At 36.2% G+C, this 25,096-nt stretch overlaps 1 protein-coding gene across 3 annotated transcripts; it reads right to left on the reverse strand.

Moving 5' to 3' along the window:
• Positions 1-889: 889 nt before the first annotated feature.
• Positions 890-24,701, reverse strand: ELMOD2 (ELMO domain containing 2). 3 transcript variants are annotated; one of them, XR_002734509.2, is made up of 10 exons: positions 24,590-24,701; positions 23,269-23,420; positions 21,344-21,372; positions 16,839-16,936; positions 15,127-15,256; positions 12,314-12,447; positions 10,004-10,072; positions 9,072-9,205; positions 4,542-4,674; positions 1,984-2,102 (listed from the first exon to the last, which is right to left on the reverse strand). XR_002734509.2 is itself a non-coding variant. In XM_023226014.2 (9 exons), the coding sequence occupies exons 2-9, from the start codon at positions 23,408-23,410 to the stop codon at positions 1,957-1,959; spliced, it is 882 nt and encodes a 293-aa protein (XP_023081782.1). In that variant the 5' UTR covers positions 23,411-23,420; positions 24,590-24,701; the 3' UTR covers positions 890-1,956. The 3 variants fall into 3 exon arrangements, 2 of the variants coding, with proteins under 2 accessions (XP_023081782.1, XP_023081783.1); XM_023226014.2 differs by lacking the exon at positions 4,542-4,674 and having other exon boundaries at positions 890-2,102; XM_023226015.2 differs by lacking the exon at positions 4,542-4,674 and having other exon boundaries at positions 1,957-2,102; positions 23,269-23,418; positions 24,594-24,683.
• Positions 24,702-25,096: the final 395 nt, after the last annotated feature.

The raw sequence follows: 25,096 nt of genomic DNA on the forward strand, positions 1-25,096 counted from the left end.
CAGCCTGGGTGACAGAGCGAGACTCCGTCTCAAAAAAAAAAAAAAAACTTAATTACTTAAAATTTTCCCCTTCCATACTTAAAGCATTCTTAAGTACACTGACAAAGGTTTAAATCAGTTCAAGCTCTCTGCTGTTGGAGGATCAAAATACAAAGATAAGCATTTTCAGCACAAACATCAAAAGATGAACAGAATTGCTTTCCATGTAATAGTTAATACCTTAATACAATGAACTTGTCAGGATTTTGCGATATATCATATAGCTGGACAATAAAGCATGAAAATATTTTTAAAAAATTAAGTGAAGACATTCCCAAAGTTGAGATGTCCCCTACAAGAAACCAATTTTTAAATTCCTGTAATACTGAAAAGCTAAATTGCCACTACGGTAATAAAAGGAACCAAAATTTTAAAATAATTTTATCTTATTGAGAAACTAATTTTAACGCATGCACTTTAAATGTATGTGCTATACAACACTGCGTCTTATTTTCCAATTGGATATGTCTTACCACTCTTCTCTTTAACAAGTTTGAAAGAGAAAGGTCAACAGACATGAGCAAATACTTAAAAAGTCTCAGGTCTTGCTCTATTATATACGAGCCAGTCCTTAAACACTTGATATACACCCACATTAAGAGGTGTGCTAAATATCATCATGTTTTAGATGAAATTATGTCTTCAAAAGGTTGGTTTCTGTAGGATTTAAGGAGAATTTAAACTTTCCTGCTTTAAACTTTAGTTTTGCTATCAGTACAAATGTGTAAAACACACCAAGAAGAAATCATCCCCATAAGAATCTCATCACTATATAATCCTTGAAAGCACTTGCTGCCCTCCTGAGATTTTAGAATAAAACTATATAAAACGCACAGTCATCATGTCATCAAAGCTATTTTAGTATCCCACAAACCGTTAACATAAAGTTCATACATCGTTTTCTAAAAACACCATGGAGTCAAAGAGAAGCAAGTTAACAGTACGTCAAATAAACCAATGATGTTTAACTGAGATTTTTTTTAAAACTTAAACTTTCTTAAGTTTCAAAGACAGTTTTATTTAAATAAAAACTGTCTTTTATAATCTTTTTGTCTTTTATATAATCAAGATTTTCTTGGCAAATACATCTCTTTTCATAAACATACATAGGTAGAGAAGTTTCATACACAAGTAAAGCAGTTTCATAAACATACATAGCTAGAGAAGAAAACATTAAGGTTCTTTTCTACAACTGATAAAAAGCAAATACTGAAGATGAGAAAATGCCTTTAAGCTTTCAAATAACACTGTGGCATTTTAAAGTGTGTTATTTAAAAACAAAAAAGCTAGTCACCAATACTGTCATTCTCTCATCAGTTATGCTCAATAATCACAGAAACCCAAAAGGAGGCCATAATTCTTTATTCTCTCTGCCGTATCTGCTCTGTTTGCTACTAATGAAGCAACATTATGACATGTAATTAAGATGCAAACAAAGAAAATCATAAAGAAACACTCTTCCTGTTAATTACCCTAGAAATAAAAATCAAAGAAAATTAAAAACAGCCATTCCCAAACTAAAAACCAAAAAAAATCTTAAAAGAGCTTTGAAAAAAGATACTAACTTGATCCCACAACACATAAAAATGAAAATTGATTTTACACATTTTAACCAACAATTTAATACAAATACCTGATTTATACTTTTACACCAACGGGCTAAGTCCCAAGTTCCAAACTGTAGTTCGCATGACTCTACAGAGGGGATCTTTGGAAGGATAAGGTACCTTTGGAGAACAGTGTATAAACAATTGTAAACATACACTGATTGTCCACTAGCTTTCTTAAATAGAATTTCTGAAATATTTTTGTAGGAAATTATATATAAGAGTGTAATTGATCAGATAATTCCATTACAACATAAAAATTCTGTTGAATGTGCAAAATGTGGTAGAAATAGAAGATACAGTGGATGATTTATACTTTTAAAGTAAGTGCTACATTACAATCCAGTAAAAGTCCTTTAATCTTTTCATGAAACTTCTCTCTATACAAGTTGAAATACATAATGCTTTCTGGTTCTTCTTCAAACCAAAACTTGTCAAATTCATAGACAAGATAACCTACAGTTAAAGAAAAACAAAACATTTAGTCCTCAATGTTGGAATAATCACATTCAAACCATCTCATTTTTACAAAGTATATATAATCATCCTTTAAATTCCATATGAGAATACAATAATCAAAAGTAATCTCAAAACTATTAGAAGCCTGAGGGACTAAATAAGAAATGTTTCTGTATGTTCAAAATGAATGGCAATTTCAATAAACGATTTAGTGTGCATTTACTATTGGTCTCAAAAATCAACAACGTCCCTCAAGCTTAAAAGATGCAGGACTTTCAGCCGGGAGCAGTGACTCATGCCTGAACTCTCAGCACTTTCAGAGGCTGAGGTGGGCAGATCGCTTGAGGCCAGGACTTAAGAGACCAGCCTGGACAATATGGCGAAACCCCGTATCTGCAAAAAGTACAAAAATTAGCCAGGCATGGTGGGATGCGCCTGTTGTCCCAGCTACTTGGGAGGCTGAGGTGAAGGGATCACTTGAGCCCAGGAGGTCAGGGTTTCAGTGAGCCACGATTGCACCACTGCACTCCAGCTTGGGTGACAGAGTGAGACCCTATCTCAAAAAAAAAAAGAAAAAAAAAAAGATGTAGTACTTTCAAAAGATACCTTGAGAAGTTTCCCGAGAAACCTCTGAAGCACAAAAATGCAAGTAATGAGAAAATGTTGGATAAGGCTAAAGTGTAGGAAAGCTATTTCCTACTTTTTTTTTTTCCAAAAAGATAATTTTAATGATTTTCTTGTACATGAATCACCCAGTGAACATTTTATTTATATTGGTCACAATGAATCTGTTGGTATGCTGCGGAAAATCAGCTCAAATTTATTTCTGATGATAAATGGCCTATGACCCCAATTAGTCAATAAGCCATTTTAGTCTATTTTCATAGTTATTAACATTTAATGAGAGCCTACAATGTTCCAGGCTTTATGCTAGGTGCTTAACACATTATTAAATTTAATCCTTATAGTCTAAGATGAGTATTATGCCCAATTACACATGAAACAGGAATTGGAGGTTAGAAAAGGGAAGCAAGCTGTCTAAGGTCATGCATGTGGTAAAAAGCTATTTCCTACTTAATTCTTGATTTCTAAATCTAAGAGTTATTTCTACTTTTTTTTCAATGAGCTATCAGCATCTTTTCTTTAAAAAAAAAAAAATCCACTCTAAATTGGCTTCATATTTTTGGCTTTCAATATCGTCATTATGGTAGCCAAATTAACCCTCAAAATGTTAAAAGTATTTCATGAAACTGAACTTGTTTATACACACACACACACACACACACACATAAACTTAAACGTGAATTTAAAACCACCCAACATCAAAATATCTATCAACAAGTACATAAACAATGTGTAGCATATAATGGAATATTGCTCAGCAATAAAAATAAATGAGCTAATTTGTCAATTTAGAAAAGTAACAAGTAAAAAAAGCTATTAATACACATAACAAATTATGCAGAAAGAAACCAGACCAAAATGAGTAAAAACTGCATGATTTAACTTAAATACAATTCTAGAAAATAAATGCAAACTCCTCTATAGTGACAAAAAAAAAAAGTGGTACCTAGGATGGCGGCGGGGAGGGGCAAGAGGCATAGATTACCAAAGAGCACATAAAAACTTTCAGAGGTGGTGATTATATTCACTATTTGGATCATGGAGATGGTTTCACAGGTGTATACATATGTTAAAACTTATCAAATCATACACATTTAAATATGTGCAGTTTATCATATATGTGTAATTTATCATATACTTTAATAAAGCTGTTAAAAAGTAAAACAAAAAATAAAACCACCCCAGTCCTACTTTGTATGTAATCAAATGTATTTATTGAATTATTTTTTCAAATATTTCTACAGTGCTCACTAAATGCTCATATACTGTCAGAGCAGCCCTAGGAGGCAAGTACTATGCTGTTATTCCCATTCTACGAAAGAGGAAACAGAGGTGCAGAGAAGTTAAATGATGTGCCCCAAACCACACAGTTTGTAAGTGGTCTCTGTTGCAAAAGCCAATGACTTTACACAAAAGGGTGGCTAGACTATCATGATTGCCTACTATGAAAAAAAATGGAAATCCTATTTTAATTATATTGGTCATAAAGCAAACATTAATAGTTAAAATCATCATATTCCAACACTAAAATATCATTTCATAAGAAGGCCAGTTTAAGAAAGATTTTTGGATTATTCTCAATATATGATAAAACAGATTTCTGTCAACCATGATATACAAGTAATATCAAGAAATGAAGCCTCTGAAGAAATACCATCTGCTATCTCTATCCCCCATATACTGTCAGGGATGTACAATAAATACATTTAGAGATTAATGTTCTGCATAGTATGATAAGGGAGACAGCCATCCAAATTTCATGGCCATACCATTTGTTTCAGTATATCTGGTTATTATGTTTTAGATATTTACCATTCTTATGTCCTTTAAATTGCTTTTTCATTACTGTCAGTAATGTGGCCCATTCAAATGACTACATGGGCCTGGAACAAAATGCTGAAGTTAAAGCACTAGGAACTTCATGCTTCAGAGTGAGGCTGTTGACCTATAATATAAATCAGTGTCAGAGAAAGACTAACTTGAAGAACGGAGACTATAATAGCTAAAGTGATTTAATGTGACATCAGGAAACCAGAGGAAAAACTACTGAAATTCTAGGAAACTGGCAGGGCCATCCTTGGCATAAGACCCCCAAAGCTTTGCAAAAAGTGATGGAACAGAGCTGTTTTCCATGATGCACATATTTTGTCCTTTTGAGTCCAGATGTTTGGAACACTTAGACTCTGTAGAAATTGTCATATGAAATGTCTAAACCTGAAATTCCCTGCATGTATTTACTGCAGAGGTTAAGGATAAGAAAACCATAGGAAGGGGGATTAACTGTAAACCTGCACCTCACTGGGGTGATGAAAGTGTTCTAAAAGTGGATGATGATGATGGCTACTGTTTGGACGAACGGAGGCAGGATGGTGCACTTCCGGGTTCTTCTTCACCACCAACTCTTCCCATGTGTGCGAGAATGCAGCTGACTCCCGGGAAGGTGCAGATTAATCAGGCATGCACCAGGTGATGTCAATCCGAGGAGACCAAGATTTACCTGGTGGCACCTGCGGAGCGCCCCCCCCCCCCCCCTGACATGCCCGTGCCCCGCCTATTGCCCTTCCACTCCTAGAAAAGTCGCTCCCAGCAGATGCACCGGGGGCGGGCTTTCTCAGCCCCCACTCTTGTCGGGACTGTATTAGAAACTCCACCCCCACCTCCAGCTCCGGTCCCTGAAGCTAGATGACCAAAGAATAAATTTGCAGTTTTGCTCCTACACTTGCCTACCCGCTGGTTCTTTTGTGCCCACTCTGGTGGTCTTAGAAAAACAAATCAGCTACCCAATTTAGCTCATTAAAATCCATTTAAGTGTATTTTTAAAATGGGTAAATTCTATGGTATATAAATTATACCTCAATAAAGTTGTTATTGAGGCATAACTTTCTTGTTACACAAACTTGAAGGGTTACTATTTTTTTTTTGGAACCACCAAACCAGAAGTCCAGCTAAAATTGTGGCCCTACTAAACTAGAATGGAGACATCCTAGACAGGAATATAAAGAAGACAGAGGTCCCCAAATCCTAAGCCCTCCTGCTGGACTAGTGGTAACTTTCCACAATCATGGCAGATACCTGCTCACAGTTTGGATGTACAAGATGACAATGGAGCTAAAAAGCTAACCTACCACTGTTTCCAGCCCTTCCTACACAGGACGCATTAAAACAAAGGCAGAGAGATCAAAGGAAAAGGGGGAGATGAAGGCAGATCGTAGGGAAACAAAAAATGTGGAAACTAATCTCTTAACTGTTCTTCCTTCTGGAGAGAAACTATGACCTTGGAACTAATTTGTGCAAACCAATGGATCCTACTCCTCTAACAAAAAAAGTATGCACATTCAAAAGACAAGGTTTCAAGTTATTATTCTAGTTAGAATACGTTCCTCCTAAGAAGAAAAGCAGAACCTTACTTAAGATGTGAAACTTCCAATGGTAATGGGTATGAAAATCAAGTTTTTGGGAAACTTCTGCTTAAAAGGTACATAGGTATATGTGCATGTGCATTTTAATGTCTCAAAATAATTGAAAACCATAAGCTTCACGGTTTCCAGGATGATCTATAGCTCTATAGATTGAGCTGACAGGAGGTAACTGAAAGGGTTCTACAATGACTTTTCTACCTCAGATATTACACTTTAATGTCCTTCCTATATAGAGGAGCCAGCCGAGATGGTGTGAGGGTGCTGGAGAGCAACAGTTCCCACAGATCCTCAAGTTCCCTGGTCTTTAGGGGAAAAATACTACACAGAGGTCATTTTGCACTGCTTTCTAACCTACCACCTTCCTGTATATATTGAGATATGAGAAACTGCTTAATTGTTTGGGGAGTTTTTAAATTGTTTTTATATTTATGTTCAATAGGTAGCTAATGAACAAGAGATATATTTCATTTAAAAAAAAAAAATTAGAGGCAAGTTAGCAAAGTCCCAGCGACGACACTTTGGAATGGTAAAGGAAAGCATCTCATGCCTGCCACAAATCTTCAGTACACTTGGGTAGAATTATCAATGCTGTCCTTAGGGACCTGAAACCTGTCCCTCCATTTAAAGACATGCTGCATTGGCTCCTACGTTGTGTAAGCATGCCCATATGATTCTTTATCCTTATCCATTAAGGGAGAAAAAGGATCTGGACATACAGTGCTGGGGTTAAAGTAGAGGTTGGGCTGAAGATATATATTTTGGCATTTAATGCACATTTGGCATTTCAAGCAAGAGACCAGATGGTATCACTTAGGAAAAGTATGCGGGCTAAAGAGAGGAGTGGGCACAGGGCTGGGCCCTGAGGTGCTCCTACATCCAGTAAGGTAGTGGATGTCTACAGGAATTCCTGTGGGGCAGGAAAAAAGCAAGGAGAATGTAGCATCAGAAAAGTCACGATGATGTTTCCAGAAGAAACGTGTGGTCATTTATGCCCAGTGCCACTAAAAGGATCAAATAACATGAAGAAAAAACATGGCAATGGTATTAGGCAGCAAAAAAACTTGGTGTTTGAGAAAAATAAGTGTGAGTAGAGTCATGGAGAGAGAAATTAAATTGGAATTAGATAAAAACTGGAGATGAAGAAATGAAAAACAGCAATTATTGAAAAAGTTTCATGAAGAAAGGGAGCAGAGAAAAGAAGTCGTATCTGGAGGTGGACACTGCATTAGGGGGAAATTTTGATTCTGAAGATGACAGCTCCTCACAGAATGCAGTGACTTTGTCTTCTTCTCTGCTATATCCCCAGGGCCTAGAACAACACCTAACACACAGTAAATGAATAAACTTCCCCGAGAAGAGCATGTCTAAACTGAGATTTGGAAGATGAGAAGGCATCACCTGGAAAGAACAGAGGGAGCTGGAAGAGTGTTCGGGCCAAGTGAATGTCACTTGCAAAGGCACAGAGTCAAGAGAGAGCATAATATATCTGAGCAACTAAAAAGAAGACTGGGATGCCTCCACTATAGAGTTTGTAGGGGTGAGAGGGGGGCTGGTATATGGCAAAAGATGAGTCTGGAGAGGTTACCAAGGTTCAGATTATGCAGGGCCTTATAATGGGAATCCTTTGAAGAATTTTTGGCAGTGGAGTAAAATGATGAGATTTTCATTTTAAACAACTATACTTTCAACATGGAGAAGAAATAGAAGAGTGTTACCATAAACAGACCACTAAAGGCTATTACAGTAACCTAGTAACAAAGGCCTGATTTTTTTTTTTTTTTTTTTTTTTGAGACGGAGTCTCGCTCTGTTGCCTGGGCTAGAGTGCAATGGCCGGATCTCAGCTCACTGCAAGCTCCGCCTCCTGGGTTTACGCCATTCTCCTGCCTCAGCCTCCCGAGTAGCTGGGACTACAGGCGCCCGCCACCTCGCCCGGCTAGTTTTTTCGTATTTTTAGAGACGGGGTTTCACCGTGTTAGCCAGGATGGTCTCGATCTCCTGACCTCATGATCCGCCCGTCTCGGCCTCCCAAAGTGCTGGGATTACAGGCTTGAGCCACCGCGCCCGGCCAAAGGCCTGATATTGTACGGTTACAATGGGGACGGAAAGAAACAGACACATGCAAGAGAAAGTTAAGATGCAGACAAAACTGGAATTAGGGTGTAAGTAAAGGCAGGAAAGGTTCTGCGAAAAAGAGACATGGATGATATTTTCAACAATGGAGATGAAGAAATTATGATTTGGCCACCGATTATCTAAGTAGTTTCTTATATGCTACCAACATGCAAATGACATGCTAAAGATGGAAAAAGATCAAGAAAAGTAGTATGTGAAGAAAAACTAGATTTGAGTTCTTTGCTTCTGAACAATAGCTTCAGAAGATGGATTCATTCAATTAAACCTTCAGTATTCAAATATTACCACTAAAAGTGAATAGAACAGAGAAAGTAAAGACAGCTTTAGGAACAGTTACTTAGTACCTCTAACCTACCACAAGAAAATTTGGCCTTGAAATTCAAGGCAGGGGGAGGTGAAAAGTTCCTCTAAATTAAATTTCCTTCCAAAAATAATAAAATAATCTGCAAATGGTCTGTCCTTAACAGCATTCATTAACCAGCATCCAAGAGGGAAAATATATTTTGTAGTTAGCTGGAAAATGAATGCCTAAAGAAAAATTACATGAATCTTAGATGTGTCTACATGTGAAATACTGCCTTTTATAATCAGCAAATATAAACACTGAAGTACAGAATACTCTTGGGGACTCATCTTCCACTATTTTCTTGTTTTTCAAAGACCATAAGTAATAAAATGATAAACATAAGTTATATACTTCATAGAGGCAACAGATTAAAATATATATTATACATTCCTAGTGGTTTAAGAATTATCTCAGATCTAGTTTTAACTCATTTTAATACTCACAATAAAACTGATGAAAGTGTTCCATTGTTGGTATACCAGGAACAAAGTTATAGAGATGAAACTTCAAAGCTTCACTCTTCAGTAAGCTATAAGCCATCTCCGTAAGATTGATTCCAACTATTGCATAAGAATACCTATGTCAGAAACATTACCAGTTATACCAGCTAGCCAAATAACTCATAAAATAAATTAAAATTATGTTAGGAATTAGTAGAAAATGACTTCAGGTTTAACACAGTATTGATTTTAGGATAATCTCTACACGGTAAGAAAAATATACTAGAAAGAATTTAACATTTTTGCTTTTTAAAGCCTGTATATTTTTCTGGATATAATCTAAGGAATAAAAATAAAGCTCTGCTCACATGATATCTAAAACTAAAATTCTTAAATAAAAAAGGGGTCAGGGGACTACAGACACCAAATCTCACTGATTTCTAAAATACACTGGATAATCTGACATTTTCTTCTCCATTATCAGGGTACTTATTTTTATGATCTAACATTGTTACTATGCTTTTTCAAACATTAGATACCATCAGAATATTTTTAAAAATAATGGTAGGGCTAATAAAACCACCTTAGTTTGCATTTCACTTTATAATTTTCAAAGCTATTTCCCATTTTCCTATTATTTTTCCAAACTATTTCCTATTCCTATCTTCAAATCTATTTCTCAAAAAGATTTTATAAGGGCCCTTATCTCCATTGTATAGATAAACTATATCTTATGATAAAAATATACTGAAATACATACAAAATTGGTTTACAATCACATTTATCCTTAAAAATAATGTATCATGTAATATTCTTTATAAAGTTCTTATTAAATACTTCATTTTAAGAACTACTTTGATATACCTTCAAATTCATTAATCATCTAAGCATTATAAATGTGAGAGATTACAGCTTCTTTAATATACCCAGCTTACCCTAGTTTTGGATGATTTGAACGGGAAAGAATCTGATGAGCTTCACTAGTGTAATTTTCACTGAAATACCTAAAAAGTTTAAGAAAAACAATCAAATGAATGTATGCTATTCAAATATAAGATATCCAGACCCAATTTAAAAAGCTACTGTCAAAATGATAGTCCTAGTATTGCCATGAGTATCCTGATATCTGTCTCAAATCACTTCAGTGATTCACAAATGCTTCTCAGTCAAAATTTCCTAAGCTATCAGGCCTATGTAGTACAGAATATAGGCCGTTGACAAGACTGTAAAGTACTTTAATAAATAGATAATATAAAAAGAGTTCTTTTTGTTTCTTTGCTGGTTCTAGTTCTATAGAAGAGTCAATATGTACCTGTTAGGACACTCTCCCTTTCACCTAGGTTCATTCCTTCCACTACAATTTAAGTCTGTGTTGTTTAGTGCCATTTTCAGTGCAATCAGAAGGGAATCAACAATCTTTTGCTTCATCAATCATCTAACTAAAATACTAGCTATAAAACAGAAGTATTAGTAGCACAAGAGAGATGGATATGGAACTATCTATTTGTAGGCACATACATCCTTTTGGCCTACATCAAATCTATTTAACCTTAGGATCACCTCTAAATGATAGACACACACACACAATGCTCATATGAAGATAAAAATAAAAAATAAATGTCCATGGCTTTACGTTTTAGAGGACAAAATCATTGACATTTTCATCAAGCATTTCTAATTAACTCTTCCCTCTTTATTCTTCTACAGAGTATTAATATAAACTTCCTTATTTCTTCACGGGCTCTAATTTTCAACCCATTACACCAGGGGCTGTTAACTTAGAAGTCCATGAATTAATGATAATTTATGAATGAAGGGGAATCCAGGAACCATCTTACATTATGGACAACTTTTTCTGTGTATATGTTTCCCGGGGAAAGAGTATACAAAGCTTTCATCAGATTCCCTGAGGGATCTGTAAACACCAAAACAGTTTCAAAAGTCTTGCTCAATGCAATGCTTTCCTAAGTACTCTAATTTTTCTACTTTATCCCTAGATTGACTCTAAAATGCCTTCAGTTGACTATATTTCATTTTTGTAATAATTCAGCATTGCATTAATAGTCAAATTACTCTTAAAATATTCAATCTGTAATAAAGAACAACTTTTAATTTCCTTCCTGAATTTAGTTAACCTGTCTTAACAGTATCAAATGGTGAAAAATAAACATCTATACACAATAAGAAAAACCATCAAAATTAACCTAATTTAGCCAATTTCAGGATTTTTTCACAGTAAGAATTATCCAAACTTTAATAGGCTAGACATTTCATAGTCTATAAATCACCTTCCCATTCTAGACATTTCATAGTCTATAAATCACAATTTCATGGACAGACCCAAACACTACAATTTGTACATTTGCATATCCTTATGGGAGGAAATTAATCTTCCACGCCATCTTCTAGAATAGTTTTGGCTATCAATTGTGACTTGAGTTACGTATTTGGGGTTTCACACATGTAGCTAATCATAAGTATTAAAGAAGATAAAGGAGAGAAAGTTCATATGGTAGTCTATACAAAGTCAGGAATGCAGGTAGGTAAGTTGTCACAGGTGGTGAAGAACATACGTAAAGAGTAAAGAGACTTTATTATCACCTTACCTGGTTATATTTGCCAAAATAGAATCAGGGAGCCCAGAGAGAAAAAGCAAGTGAATAAAGGCAGTAGGAGGATACATAATTCTTTAAGAGGTATCAGAATGGAGATCAGAAAGAAAAAGGACAGGAAAGCATTGGTAAGTAAAGAAATCACAAACGCAAGTATATTTCCACCAATGTCTTTTTTTTTTTTTTTTTTTTAAAGACAGGGTCTTGCTCTGTCACTCTGGTTGGAGGTGGCACAATCATGACTCACTGTAAACTTGAATTCCTGGGCTCAGGCAGTCCTTCTGCCTCAGCCTCCCAAGTGGCTGGACTACAGGCAAATGCCACCATGCCTGGCTAATTATTTTTGTAGAGACAGGGTCTCACTATATTGCTCAGATTGGTCTCAAACTTTCAGCCTCAAGTGATCCTCTGGCCTCAGCCTCCCAAAGTGCTGGGATTACAGGCATGAGCCATGTGCCTGGCCTCCAATATCTTCATATTGTTGTCAACACATTAGCAAATACTTCTAGCACTGCAGTTATTAAAATTCAGAGATAGTATGAATCAACTAGATCACTTCTTATTAGAAGTAACTAGATCAGAGATTACATGTAATTTCATTTCGGGAAGAAAAGAAAATTCACTTTCACTTACACAAGATTGATTAATCCAAGTATGCCCATGCCTCGGAAGTCTGTCTTGGGATCATCACCCTGGAAACCAATTTCAGCCCACTGCTTGGAGATTCTAGCATTTAACTTCTTCGTGGGCATTAGAAGATTCCAAAGCTGTACAAACATATTTCCATTATTAAGACATTTTATTTCTCATAGCTTATAACTAGTAATTTAATGCTATCAAATAACTTTTGTAGAAAAATCACAGGTTAAGCAAAGACTTTAGAACATTTTTCAATTATCCTAAAACATGCAGCACATTTATTCCCATTAAAAAGACTGGTATAAAGAACAGATTTTGAAAACAAATAATATACAAAAATATAAAACAATGAGACGTCTTTATTTATGCCCAGAACTGGTAAACTGCTTGCTTGAGAAGAACACAGTATTTTAGGAACTTAGCCCTTGCTTCAGATACCGTATAGTTAAATAGGCTCTATTATAATGGTGGGTTAATAGTGCTTAATCAGAATGAAAATAGGTCTAAGAGGATGAAGAAATGATACTGATAGCATTCCAACTTGTTTTACAGATTTTCAGTTTAAAAAAATATAATTTGGTTTTAAATAAATATCTTTAAGGATGAGGATTTAAGAACAACTATCAAGCTGGGTGTGGTGGCTCATGCCTGTAATCCCAGTACTTTGGGAGGCCAAAGTGGGTGGATCACGAGGTCAGGAGATCAAGACCATTCTGGCTAACATGGTGAAATCCTGTCTTTACTAAAAATACAAAAAATTAGCCAGGCGTGGTGGCAGGCACCTGTAGTCCCAGCTACTCAGGAGGCTGAGGCAGGAGAATGGCGTGAACCTGGGAGGCGGAGCTTGCAGTGAGCCAAGATCGTACCACTGCACTCCAGCCTGGGTGACAGAGTGAGACTCCATCTCAAAAACAACAACAACAACAACAACAACAACAACAACAACAACAGCTATCAAATATTACATACCAACAAACTAATCAATGCAAAATAAAGAACATTTATTATTTAAATTCAATACAAGCCATCAAATGAAAGACACAGAAGTTGACTAAAAAAGGTTGATGAAAATTTGCAAAACAGAAATACTTGCATTTTTTCCCATTTCATTACCATTTCAGGCATTGTTGAATAAGGACCCCTAATGAAAGGAGTATTCTGTTACCTAAAATAAAATGTGAAGACTTGTGACCGTGTTTTAAAACAGGGTCAAGACTGGCTCTGAAGCTAAATCCAAGCATTAGATTAGGTTTACCTGGTCACTACTTTTATTACCAACACATGTGACTTGCTTACATTAGCCTCTCTCCATGAATTCTGCAAGGAGTTTGATTATGCCAATGATAAGGTCTCAGTGACGTGGTGAGAGCCACAGTGTAGAACCACTAGTATTAAAAATTTAATATGCATGAATATTGAATTTCTGGGTTCCATTCCTGGAGATTATAATTTTTGTAAGTCTTAGGTGGAACTTTGGAATCTACATACTGAACACTAGTTAACTCTAGTAAATGTGGTCCTTGAAATACACTTAAAGCAAGACAGATTACACAGCTCTTTACCCTGCTGAGTATGTGTAATGTAGAACTGCTGAGTATGTGTAGTGTAGACTGGTGAGTATGTGTAGTGTAGAGTGCTGAGTATGTGTAGTGTAGAACTGAATTTCACCATGAAGCACCAAGGTAAAATTCGCTGGACTAGAGGGCTAGGAGTTGTACTTTTTTCCCTCAAAAGGAACGGTATTGTGTAGCAAGGGCCTAACATGAAGGGAATAACGATGACAATGGGGATAGAAATAGCAGTTAATCCTCAGTAAGTGCCAGATACTATTTTAAACACTTTAAATATAAAAACTCATCCATACAATAACCCTTTGAGATATATATTTATATTATCCTCATTTAACAAAATACACTTTTCCTGAAAAGCAAAAAAAATCCTTCATTGTTTTTAAACTTGTATTGCTTAGTGTTACTTAGATAGTATCAATATTTGTTTCCACAGAACTCCTAATTCCAAGTGCAATGTGCTACTTTCTTTAACCATTTTCAAATAAAATTGGAACAGGTGTAGAGGATGGGCAGGAGATTCAGCTGTGTTCCAGTCCCTATCATTCTAGGACTAAAGCAAATCACTTCATCTCCCTGGTCCTTAGAATCTTCATCCCTCAAACAAAGGGACTAGTCTAGATGATCTGTAAAGCTTACTCTAGGTCTATTACTCTTTAATTTTGGCACCTCATTGGCTTTATGCATTTAGACTTTAGAAATAAGAAATAGAAAAATTCTAAGTAAATAATTTTTACTTTCATAAAGTTTAAATCTTTTGTGGCATTACTTGGCAATTAACATTCTGTAAGTCCCAAAAGATTGGACATAATAATCTGAAAAGGGATACGCATGTTTTCAATTTGTAAGTATCTAAAAAAAAGCGTAACTTATATGAGCAGTTTGTATAAAAAGTAGGAGAAAAATTTGAAACTTGTAGACATGTACTTTTTGGTTGAAAAGATCTCTATAGGTTTTTATTTCAGAATTAAAAACATTAAAGTAAAATTTATTTGAATATATTTATTCATAAAAACATATTACATATTTATAATAATGCTTATCAGAAAATTATAAAAATAGCTAACTAAAAATCTTTCCATATCAATGAAATCCAGCATAATAAAATTCTCTAAGGGCAAAGAAACCATATAAGCCTAGCCATATAAGCCTCTAGAATTTGCACAGACTTTACTTAGCTGAAGCCTGATTTATTTTTCTAGTGTTCAACAACTCCACATAAAGAAAACAGAAATTTACCTTCATGAGTAGCTCTTCATGTTGTAGGTTATCAGAATCATATGGCCTTTTCCTCACACTTTCTACATCCAAATAGAGCTGTTTATAACCAGTTATCTGAAGTAAGCACATCTTCATGCAGATTTTAAAACTAAAAATAATAAAATTATTTTTAAAAAGTACACCTTCTTATCACAATAAAGTCTTTCATAGCTTGGGGTTCGTATATCTATTTAGAAAGCATTTCCTGGCTTTCAGTTTAACATAAGACCCACCAAAAGCCTCCTTAAACACAAAACATTATGCAAAGTATTATATAGGATACAAGGCCTAGAAAGAGGGCAAGATATGGTAGGAATGGCAAACTTCACAACTGTAAGGATTTGTGAAGGATTTTCTCTTCGTGTTTTCTCTGGGCAATCCTATACATTCCTAAATCCTTATTGCCAGATATCACCAGTAGACTTAATTTTCCAAGTATATATAAAACAAACAGCTCCACAACAGTTTATCTCAGCTCTAAATACAACTGCTTCTCTTCCCTAAAGAAACACGCTCCTTCTTTAGTCTCTAGATCTATTAATGACATCGCTACCCATTAGTTCCCCAAGCTACAACACTCCAAGTTCTGACCTGCCTCTCTCCATCACAATGTGTCCAAAGATCTCCATACCCTAATCCTTTCTAGCTCTGAAATGTCCTTCAAAGCAATCCTCATAGCACTCTTTCTTCTACTGTATTTATGCCTTTGTCATTTCTTGCCTGAATGACTCAAGTTTCCTCATTTACTCCTTCTGCCAGCCTCCCCCATCATCAAATCTACTCTCCATCTTCCTAAAATACATATCTAAAAATGTAGCTTGTCTGCTTAAAAACCAGAGGACAACATCTACATCCTTCAGTATGGCATACAAGACTCTGTGATGTATCAATCTAGCATTTCACTCATTTCTCCAGCCACTACTCTGATCATATTCAATGATCCAGCTACAAATAACTCCCTATCATTCCAGATACAAAAGTATTAATATTTCTATGTCTCTGTGCCTTGCTGGCACTGCTCCCCTACCCACTCTTAAAGGTCCAGTGTAAATGCCATCTCTTGGGTGGAACTATCCTCACAGTTCCCTCCTAGACCCTTCCTCGTCTCAGCTGAAATAAATTGTTCCTTCCCTATATTCACATAGAAAATGCTGAATGAAGGAAAAAATATGAAATACTATGTCAACATACCAGTGCTGGGAACACAGAAATGGGATAAGTCCACTTCTTATGGAACTTAGAATTTACAGGGGGAAGGACAAGAGTTAATCAATGACTACAGTACAATGGGTTACATGGTATGATAGAACTATGAGATGCCACAGCAATGCATCTAACTCAGAATGGAGGAGCCTGGGAGGATTTTACTAGAGGAGGATATAGGAACTGTATTTCAAAAGACCTAGTAGCCAAAGTTATTAACCTTGGGAAAGTCATGGTAAGACACCTTGAAGAAGGCAGATGATATATTGGCATTAGTTCTGGATTGGAAACCAAGAGATACAGGTTCTAGTACTGATTCTATCACTGCCCTCTCTGGATCTCGACTGCTCCTCTTGTGAAGTGAGAGCACTGAATCAGATGATCTCCACAAACCCTTCAGCTCTAAAGTGTTACAACAGTGTGTGATCTCGATACTTCACAGGCTATAACTGCATAATAAAAAAATAATAATGTAAAAAAAAGCACACCTGGCATCCTTCTCAGGGTTAATATTCTTTTCCTTCATAATATCATCCACACATTTGTCCACTTCACTCTGAACAACACGTGTCGCCTTCTGTAAAACCTATTTATGTGAAAGAAAGCCAAATGGGAAAAATTCTTTGTAGCTGAAAAAGACATAGTTTTGAGGCATTTAATCAACCTTACAAAGTAGATATTGAAAATGCAAAATAAACTCAGTTTGTTGCAACCAGTTTATTTCAAACTTTCTCTAGGGCTAACCTCATATATATATATATATACAGTTTTATAATAAAAGAACAGCAACATGATGTATCAGAGGAAGGCTTCCTCAACTGAGTCAACAGGTTCTCAGCTGACAAGTTCTTAGCAAATGAGCTGCCACCATAGTGTTTATGAAGTAGATATTTTAATTACATAATAAAAATGTTAAAAAATCTTGAATGCATAAGTTTAAAAAATTAAATGCAGAAAAGAGTTGAATCTCATAATCTTGTCTCCAGGGATCACCACTGGTAACAAATTGGCATTGACGAAAACAAAATCAGATCAAATTTGAACTGTAGGAATTTACTGTGCATACTGAAGAACAGTTCAGAAATTAAGACTTCGAATCAAAACTGGTAAGAAAAACAAAAATAGAGTCCATAGTTTAGATATACCCCAAGGCGAGAGAGAGAGAGAGACAGAAACAGATTTCCCCAGATAAAAGTAAAAGGTGAGAAGAAAATGGTCAAAGATCTATTAATAACAATCAGTAAAGATACAGATGTGGTCAACAAAGTCTAGTTTGTCCAATCCTGAGATAATATGGGTACAGGAAAAGTGCTGAAGCTTAAATACCAGCAATGGTAAAAGGACTATCTTCGCCATGTGTAGTCAAGGCAAAAGCCATACCTTTTGCATGTATTACAAACTCCTAAAATATTAAAAATCCAGTTCAATGTCACCTCCTCTGCGAAGTCTTCCCCAGCCCTAGAGTTACCTAGTTCTTTTCACAGTCATACTTCAGTTAGAGAGCACTGACCACACCCATTTGTTTCTCCATGTTCTCTACCAGCTTTTGTCTCTCTTATTTACTCTTATATCTTGAGCATCTAGCATAGCACATTACTGATTATATGCTCAAAACTTCGTTACATATATTATGAACAAATGACCGATTGAATGAACTCGCCCAAGGCATACATAAATGTAGGGCAGAGTTAAGAAGAGAAACCACATCTAGTTTCTAAGCAAATACTCTTTCCTGTATATACTATTCCATTACTTTTTTAAAAATTGATTTATAATTTAAATACAGTGAAAGGCACAGATGTTATTTGATCCGTTTTGACGAATACATACATCCAGATAATCCACATCCCTACTATGATACAGAACATTTCTATCATCCCAAAAAGTTCCTTTATGCCCCTTTTCAATCCATTCTTCCTTCAAGAAGCAACCACTGTTCCGATTTCTACCACCATAGCTTAGCTGTGTGCACATAAATGGAATCAAAGTATGTACTCTTTTGTGTCTGGCTTTTGTTCAACTAACGTTTCTAGGATTCATCCACATTCTTACTCAAATCCACATTCTTTCTCATATCTGTAATTTGTCCCTTTTAATTGTTGAGCTGTATTGCACGAATATACCTCAATTTGCTTACTCATTCTCCTGGTATTGGAAATTTGCATTGTTCCCAGTTTGGGATCACACTTTATTATACTTTTGATAAATATATATTTTCATGTCTTAGACACCTAAGAGTGAAATTAGTAAGATATAGGGCAGTATGTGTTTAACTTTCAATGAAATTGCCAAAACCACTTTCCAAAGTGATAATATCATCTTAAACTCCAACTGGTGTTTGCAACATCTGTGTTGTTAGTCTATTTCATTTAGGTAACTTTTAGTGTTCTCTCACTGTGACTTTAATTTGCATTTCCCTGACGACTAATAATGCTGAGCACTTTTCCAAGTGTGTATACACACACATACACATATGTATATTTTCACCTTTGTCAAGTGACTGTTCAAGGCTCTTGTCCACTAAAAATTCTGCTGCCTTTTTATTACTGACTTATAGAAGTTCTTTACTAGAGGCAAGCCCCTTATCAGAAAAATACGCTGCAAATACGTTGTTGGTCTGTGGCCTGCCTACTCCTTTCCTTAAAGATACCTTTGATAAGCAGTTTTATTTTGATGAAGTTTAACTTTTCAATTTTTTTAAGTGGTAGCATAACCCAAGGTGGAAGATATTCTCCTATGCTTGCTTTCAGAAACTTAAAGTTTTAGCTTAAACACAGGTCTAATGTCCATATTAAATTAGTTTTCGTGTATGGTAAGAGATTGAAGCTGAGGTTTGTTTTTTCCCCTATATATATACCCAGTTGTTCCAGCACTATTTATTGAAAAGACTTTCTCCTCCTCATTGAATTGCTTTGATACCCTTGTTAAAAATTATATGACATATTAGGTGTGGCCAATTTCTGGTCTCTCATCTGTTATATTCAACTTTTGACTAGAAAGTCTTAAAGTCAGGTAGTGGGGGTCCTTTTAGAAGATTATGAGGGCTATTCTAGGTCCCTTCCATTTCTTTATAAACTTTAGAATGAGCTTGTCACAATCTTCAAAAGTAGTCTGCAGGGGTTTTTACTGGAACTGCATTGAATCCATAAATCAATTCGGGAATTAACATCTTAATAATACTGAGACCTCCAATGGATGAATACAGTGTATGGTTCCATTTTCATCTTTCTCAGCAATCTTCTCTGGGAGTTTTAGTGCAGAAGTCTTATGTATCTTTCATTAAATTTAGCCCTGAATATTTTATGTTTTCTGGATGCTTTTGTAAGTGGTACTGTTCTTTATTTTCCAAAAGTTTGTTGCTAACATACAGTAGTATACCATGTCCTATAATACTATTAAATTCATTTACTAATAATGCTAGTAGTTTTTGTAGATTTCTTAAGATTTTCTACATTCACAATGTCATCTGTTAATATAATTTATTTCTTTCCAATCATTATGTCTTATATTGCTTCTTCTTGCCTTACTGCACTACTTAGGATCTCTAGTATGATGCTGAATAAAAGCAGAGAGAGTACATCTATTTGTCTTCTTCTCAGTTGAATGTGGAGAGCATTCAATAATTTAGTGTTATGTATCATGTTAGCTGCATGTTTTTCACAGCCTTTCATAGGGTGAGAAGGTTCCTTCTTTATCTAGTTGAGATTTTTTAATCATGAATTGGTACTGAATTCTGTCAAAACAGTTTTTCAGTATCTGCTGAAATGTTCATATTTTTCTGATTTACTCTGTTAATGTGGTAAATTACATACATTGATTCTGAAAACTCAACATGATGGGCCGGGTGCAATGGCTCATGCCTATAATCCCAGCACTTCGAGGGGCATTAAAATATATTAAAATTATAATTATAAATTTAAATATAATTATAAAATTATAAATTATATAATTATAAAATTAAAAATATAAAAAATTCCTAAAATATATTTAACCATATTATGACCAATGGTTTCTAAATATTTTCTATTCTATTCCTATTATTGTTTAATACTGGTTGTGTTCTATTATGGGATTTCAAACAATGGTCTAGATCACCCATATTCTATCCTTGCCACACCAAATAATCTATGTGTAGACAAAACTGTGAACTACAATAGGGAAGTAACAGCACATGGTAGACTGAATTACTGGTCCCAATTCTTCATTACCCTGTAATTGAATTATACAACCTACTCCCTACCACAGCCTTATGGTGGGCATATCATATTTCTCCACCCCTTGACTTGCGCTTGGCCACGTAACTTGTTTTAACTAACGGGCTGCTAACAGACTTGACACAAAGAAACTTAAAATATGTTTGTGTGGTTGGGCCTTCAGTTACCCATGGTGAAAACATTCACCAGGTACCTGTTAAACCCCCACCTGAGTCCCAGATGAGACGAATGGAATAAACACGAACTTGGCCTCAGCTTGAAGTAAGGCTTCTCCAGCTGACCCATAGACATATGAGCAAGAAACAACTATCATTTTATGCCTCTGAGATTTTATAATAGTTTGTTACACAGCAAAAGCTGACTAATACATGGCATGAATTATGACTTATTTTAGCTCAGAAGGTACACAACCCAGGGTTTTCTCTAATTATCCTAAGTTGCTTTTCTCTCACATAACCTATCCTGAGGACACTGTCTAAAAGACAACTTTCCTCCTAATGCCCTGCTTTCCCAAAAGCTATCAACTCTTAAAGCAAAATAAGTAAAACCTCAGAACCGGACAAATTATTCAAATATTTTCTTTGAAATACACATGAAAAACACACATACATAGAGAAACGTTTGAAAACAGAATATTACCTCTAAAGGGGGAAAATTTCACTCAATGCTCCTTATAGAAAACACTCTTCTAGCAGGGCACTTTTTATTTTTTTAAGGAAAAATATGTCCAAGTTAAGGTTTCTAGAGTTACCACCTTTATGTTATCCTACCTTACCTACCTTATTCTTGGAGTATGTCAAGGAATTTTCTGAAATGACAAAAAAAAAAAGATGTTACCATTGAATGCTGTTTGTGAATTACCCTATAATAAATAACTAGTAAAAATATCAAACCAGTAATAAACTAATAGTTCCAGGAGATATAATTTCTACATAACAGCAAGCATTTTAAAATTTAATCTTACAGTATAAATATATGATTTCAAAAAACTCAACCAAACACAACATATCTATCCAAAGAGGGGACACCAACCTCATTACCTGGGGTCATCTGTTTCTGTTTAGACCCCGAAGTGTCTACTAACCACTGCAAAGTCACCCATGATTGCATCACAGTAGCTCAGGTCCCAGAAACTCATCTTAAGACTACAATGAGAGTACTCTCTACTGCATTTTCATTTGTTAGCCTGAGCGTTTACATTTGAGGTGACAGCAACCAAATCGTACAACAAAGAAGCAAGGACTTCAGATTATCCGGTCAACCCTTCTGTCACCAGACAAATAGCTTCTCCATTCCTGGTTTCTATATCAAGAATGACAGGAGCATTTTTATTGGTCTATTTAAAAAAATTTCTGGCACATTTACAAATAATCTTCTTTTCTCAGCAATTTGAAAAATATAAGTAAAATGCTTTTGCCACAAACAAATGCCTTTATACATATTCTTCCCCCACACTCTAAAACACCAACCCATACTGCCTGAAGAGATTTCTTATCAAGATGTACTTTGTTCTTTTGAGTAGTCAAAAGGGCAAATTAAAAGAACAGCAATAATTTAAGTCAGCCATGAAGTTGTAAGAAAACTAGGAAAGAAAGTAAACTTCATCAACCAGTTGCTCTGAGGCAGCTTCTGTCTGTCATTCTTCTGATGCTGTTTTGGATACAGATTCCAATTGCCAATACTCCACTCTCTCAACCTGACAGGGGTTGATTTCTCGGTCGAAGCACACTTGATTAACACAAAAGGAAATCTAGCTATTTCACAATTTTCTGTTTAACACAGAGAGCATGAGCTACAGCACTTCCCTGCACTTCCTTATCCTGGCTGAAAAGAAGCAACTTCAAACCACAGTTCTTACTCATCCATGTTCAAATTTTAGAGTAAAATTTTCAGTGAAGCACTGAAAACTGATGTATTTTACAAAGTACCAGAGCAACACTGTTCAACAGAAATATAACGCAACCCAAATTGTGACCCATTTGTGTACTTTAAAATTCTCTATAGCCACATTAAAGTAAAAAGAAACAGATAAAATTTTAATATATTTTTAACCCAACATACCCAAAATATTACCATTTCAACATATAGAGAATATAAACAATCACTGAAATTTTTTTACATTTTCTTGTAAGTCTTTGACATATAGTTTATATTTTACACTCACAGTACATCTCAATTTAGACTAGCCATATTTGAAATGCTCAATATAATGTGGCTATTGGCTACGGTATTGGACGGTGAGAATGAGTCTAATAGTCTTTCCTAGAGACCACTGGATACCTAATTACTGGCCTTTCATAAGTAACAGTAAGAAAGTAAAAGGCTGATGAAGGATGCTAAGTATAAAAATGGATCTAGACTGAGGCACTCATCCCATCATGTGAGTGAAAATTTCAAAAGGATTATATAAGTATAGAAATTTTTCACCAGAAAATAGGTTGCAACTATAATCTAAGGAATAACTGATAAACTTCAGGAGCCAAAGGAGATAATTCTTTCCACAGATAAGCAACTCAATAATCACTTTTTCTATAAATTCATACAATTTTAGAGCTGAAGGAGTCAAAGCAGGATTTCAAAGCTTATGAAATTCAGTTTAAGTGACTTGTCAGGATACACAAGAAATACATCTGTCACTGTGAGTACTGAGAAAAATATTCAGTTCAACTTTTATTAGCACTTTTTCTTTTTCGAATAACATTACCTATCCTGTGTGTCCTCTGTGCACCTACATAGGTATCAAATATTCGCTGCAATTCACACTTCCCAGTCATCTGTCGTAATAGCCATTTCATCCAAAATCGAAAAAAGTGCCCATAGAAGAACTCCCACAAAGAAATAAACATTTTTTTTTTCCTGGAGGAGGGAAATATACAAGACAAGGTCAATGACCTTAAACTGAATTTTAAAATTTAAAAAATTAGTTTATACAACTGATCAAATCTCAAATTATGTATCTATTATTCCATTGTGCCTGTTTTGGGATAGTGTTTAATTAGGCATCTAAAAACAATGGCAGGTGTAATATATACCGCTTACATTAATTAAATGATGGATGATGCAATGGCCAATTTATCACTTTTTCAAAACGAAAATTCACACAACGTAGTCAAACCACTCAATGGCTTGAAAGAATAACAGAATGGTTTGCTAAATAATTGTATTTCATATCTTAGTTTCCAAATTTCCCATTCTTTGAGAATTGGGGTTCAACAGTTCAAGATCAAGAGGACTCCAACTAATCAACAATTAAAATATATACCAAAACATCAGAATTGTTTTTATAGAATACGCTCTTCTTATCCCATGTGGATAATTCGTTACAACTGTACCAGTCAGGTGATGCCAGCAAATAAAAACACTACATATGGCTTATAAACTTAAGTATACAAGTTGAACATGGAGTATATAACACCTTAGCTCATTATTGACTTTCCATTCAATAGGTCAAGGGCAGAAATACTAACAAGTTTCTTTTGCTTTTTTTTTTTTTTAAGTATACACTCGATACAACTGTATCTTATGTCTTAAGAAAATTCTTCAGCTTCTAAATGAAAAAGTCAGGGAGATACTAGTGAGAGGGAGATACTTAAAATCAAATTGCTCGTCTCCTTCCTGCCTTAAACATTCCCACAGACACGTCATCTCTGGACTGGGGCCTGAGGAGGGGCTGTCAAATTCGAAGTCGCCGCAGGTCAGTGCAGAAACAGCACATAGCACAGCTGGGTTGATCATTATCTTCAAAACCAAGCAATCCAGTCCGCGCTCATTAGGACAAAAGCGCAGAACTGCCGAGCAGAAGGGATGCACGACTAGCGGCGCCTGAGCACCCCAAGGCTCGGGGCGTCGCTGCGCCGACCCCCCTCGCGCGCCGCCCGCGAATGGGAGGGCAGGGCTCGCACAAAGACCCGCCGGCCCAGGCGCCCCCGGGTTCCCGCAGAACCCCGCGGGGCTCGCGGGCCGCGCACTCTCAGCGCAGCCGCACCGATGCAGCGCGGGGCAAGAGGAAAAGAAACAGCAGCCACCTCACAGGAGCGGAAGAACTAGGGGGAGCAGGAGCTGCCTCGGTTTCCCCACTGCAAACAGCCGGCAACGGAAACGACGGAACTCTCCCTGTTAGCACCGCGACCCGGAAGTCAGGGAGCGAGGCTGCGGACCCGCCCTCCCAGGGCCACTGCCCGCCCCGCCCCTCCGGCCTCTTCCGATTGGCCGGCGCTCCACCTATTGCTAGCGCAGGAGAGAGGTCGAGCTGAGTGTCCCCGGCGCGCGGGCTCAGATTCTAGGGACGCCCGGACAGTTTCCCTGGCAACGGTGGCAAGGAGCCCCGCCCCGCGGCAGAGGTGTGTCTCCTAGCGCTGCCCTGGAGATTTGCCTGTCCTTAAACCTCAGGTCGTTAGCGCAGGTTGACACCATGTACTATTCCTAGGCTCCAAGCGCGGAAGAAACCCTGTGCTTATGGTAACTTATAGTGCGTTGGTTATAAAAGCGCTTTCATCTGCATTGAATCTTAATTCTGTGAAGTAATTATGAGT

The sequence above is a fragment of the Piliocolobus tephrosceles genome, chromosome 3 (assembly GCF_002776525.5).
Source record: "Piliocolobus tephrosceles isolate RC106 chromosome 3, ASM277652v3, whole genome shotgun sequence".
NCBI lineage: Eukaryota > Metazoa > Chordata > Mammalia > Primates > Cercopithecidae > Piliocolobus > Piliocolobus tephrosceles.

Excerpts from the sequence above, each read along its gene's own strand:
- ELMOD2 (XM_023226014.2), bottom strand. The coding sequence starts at position 23,410 with ATGTTTATTTCTTTGTGGGAGTTCTTCTATGGGCACTTTTTTCGATTT. Across the intron at positions 15,257-16,838 it reads AACCCTGAGAAGGATGCCAG|TTTTAAAATCTGCATGAAGA; the intron begins GTGTGCTTTTTT and ends TATTATTTTTAG. Across the intron at positions 9,206-10,003 it reads TCAAATCATCCAAAACTAGG|GTATTCTTATGCAATAGTTG; the intron begins GTAAGCTGGGTA and ends TTTCTGACATAG.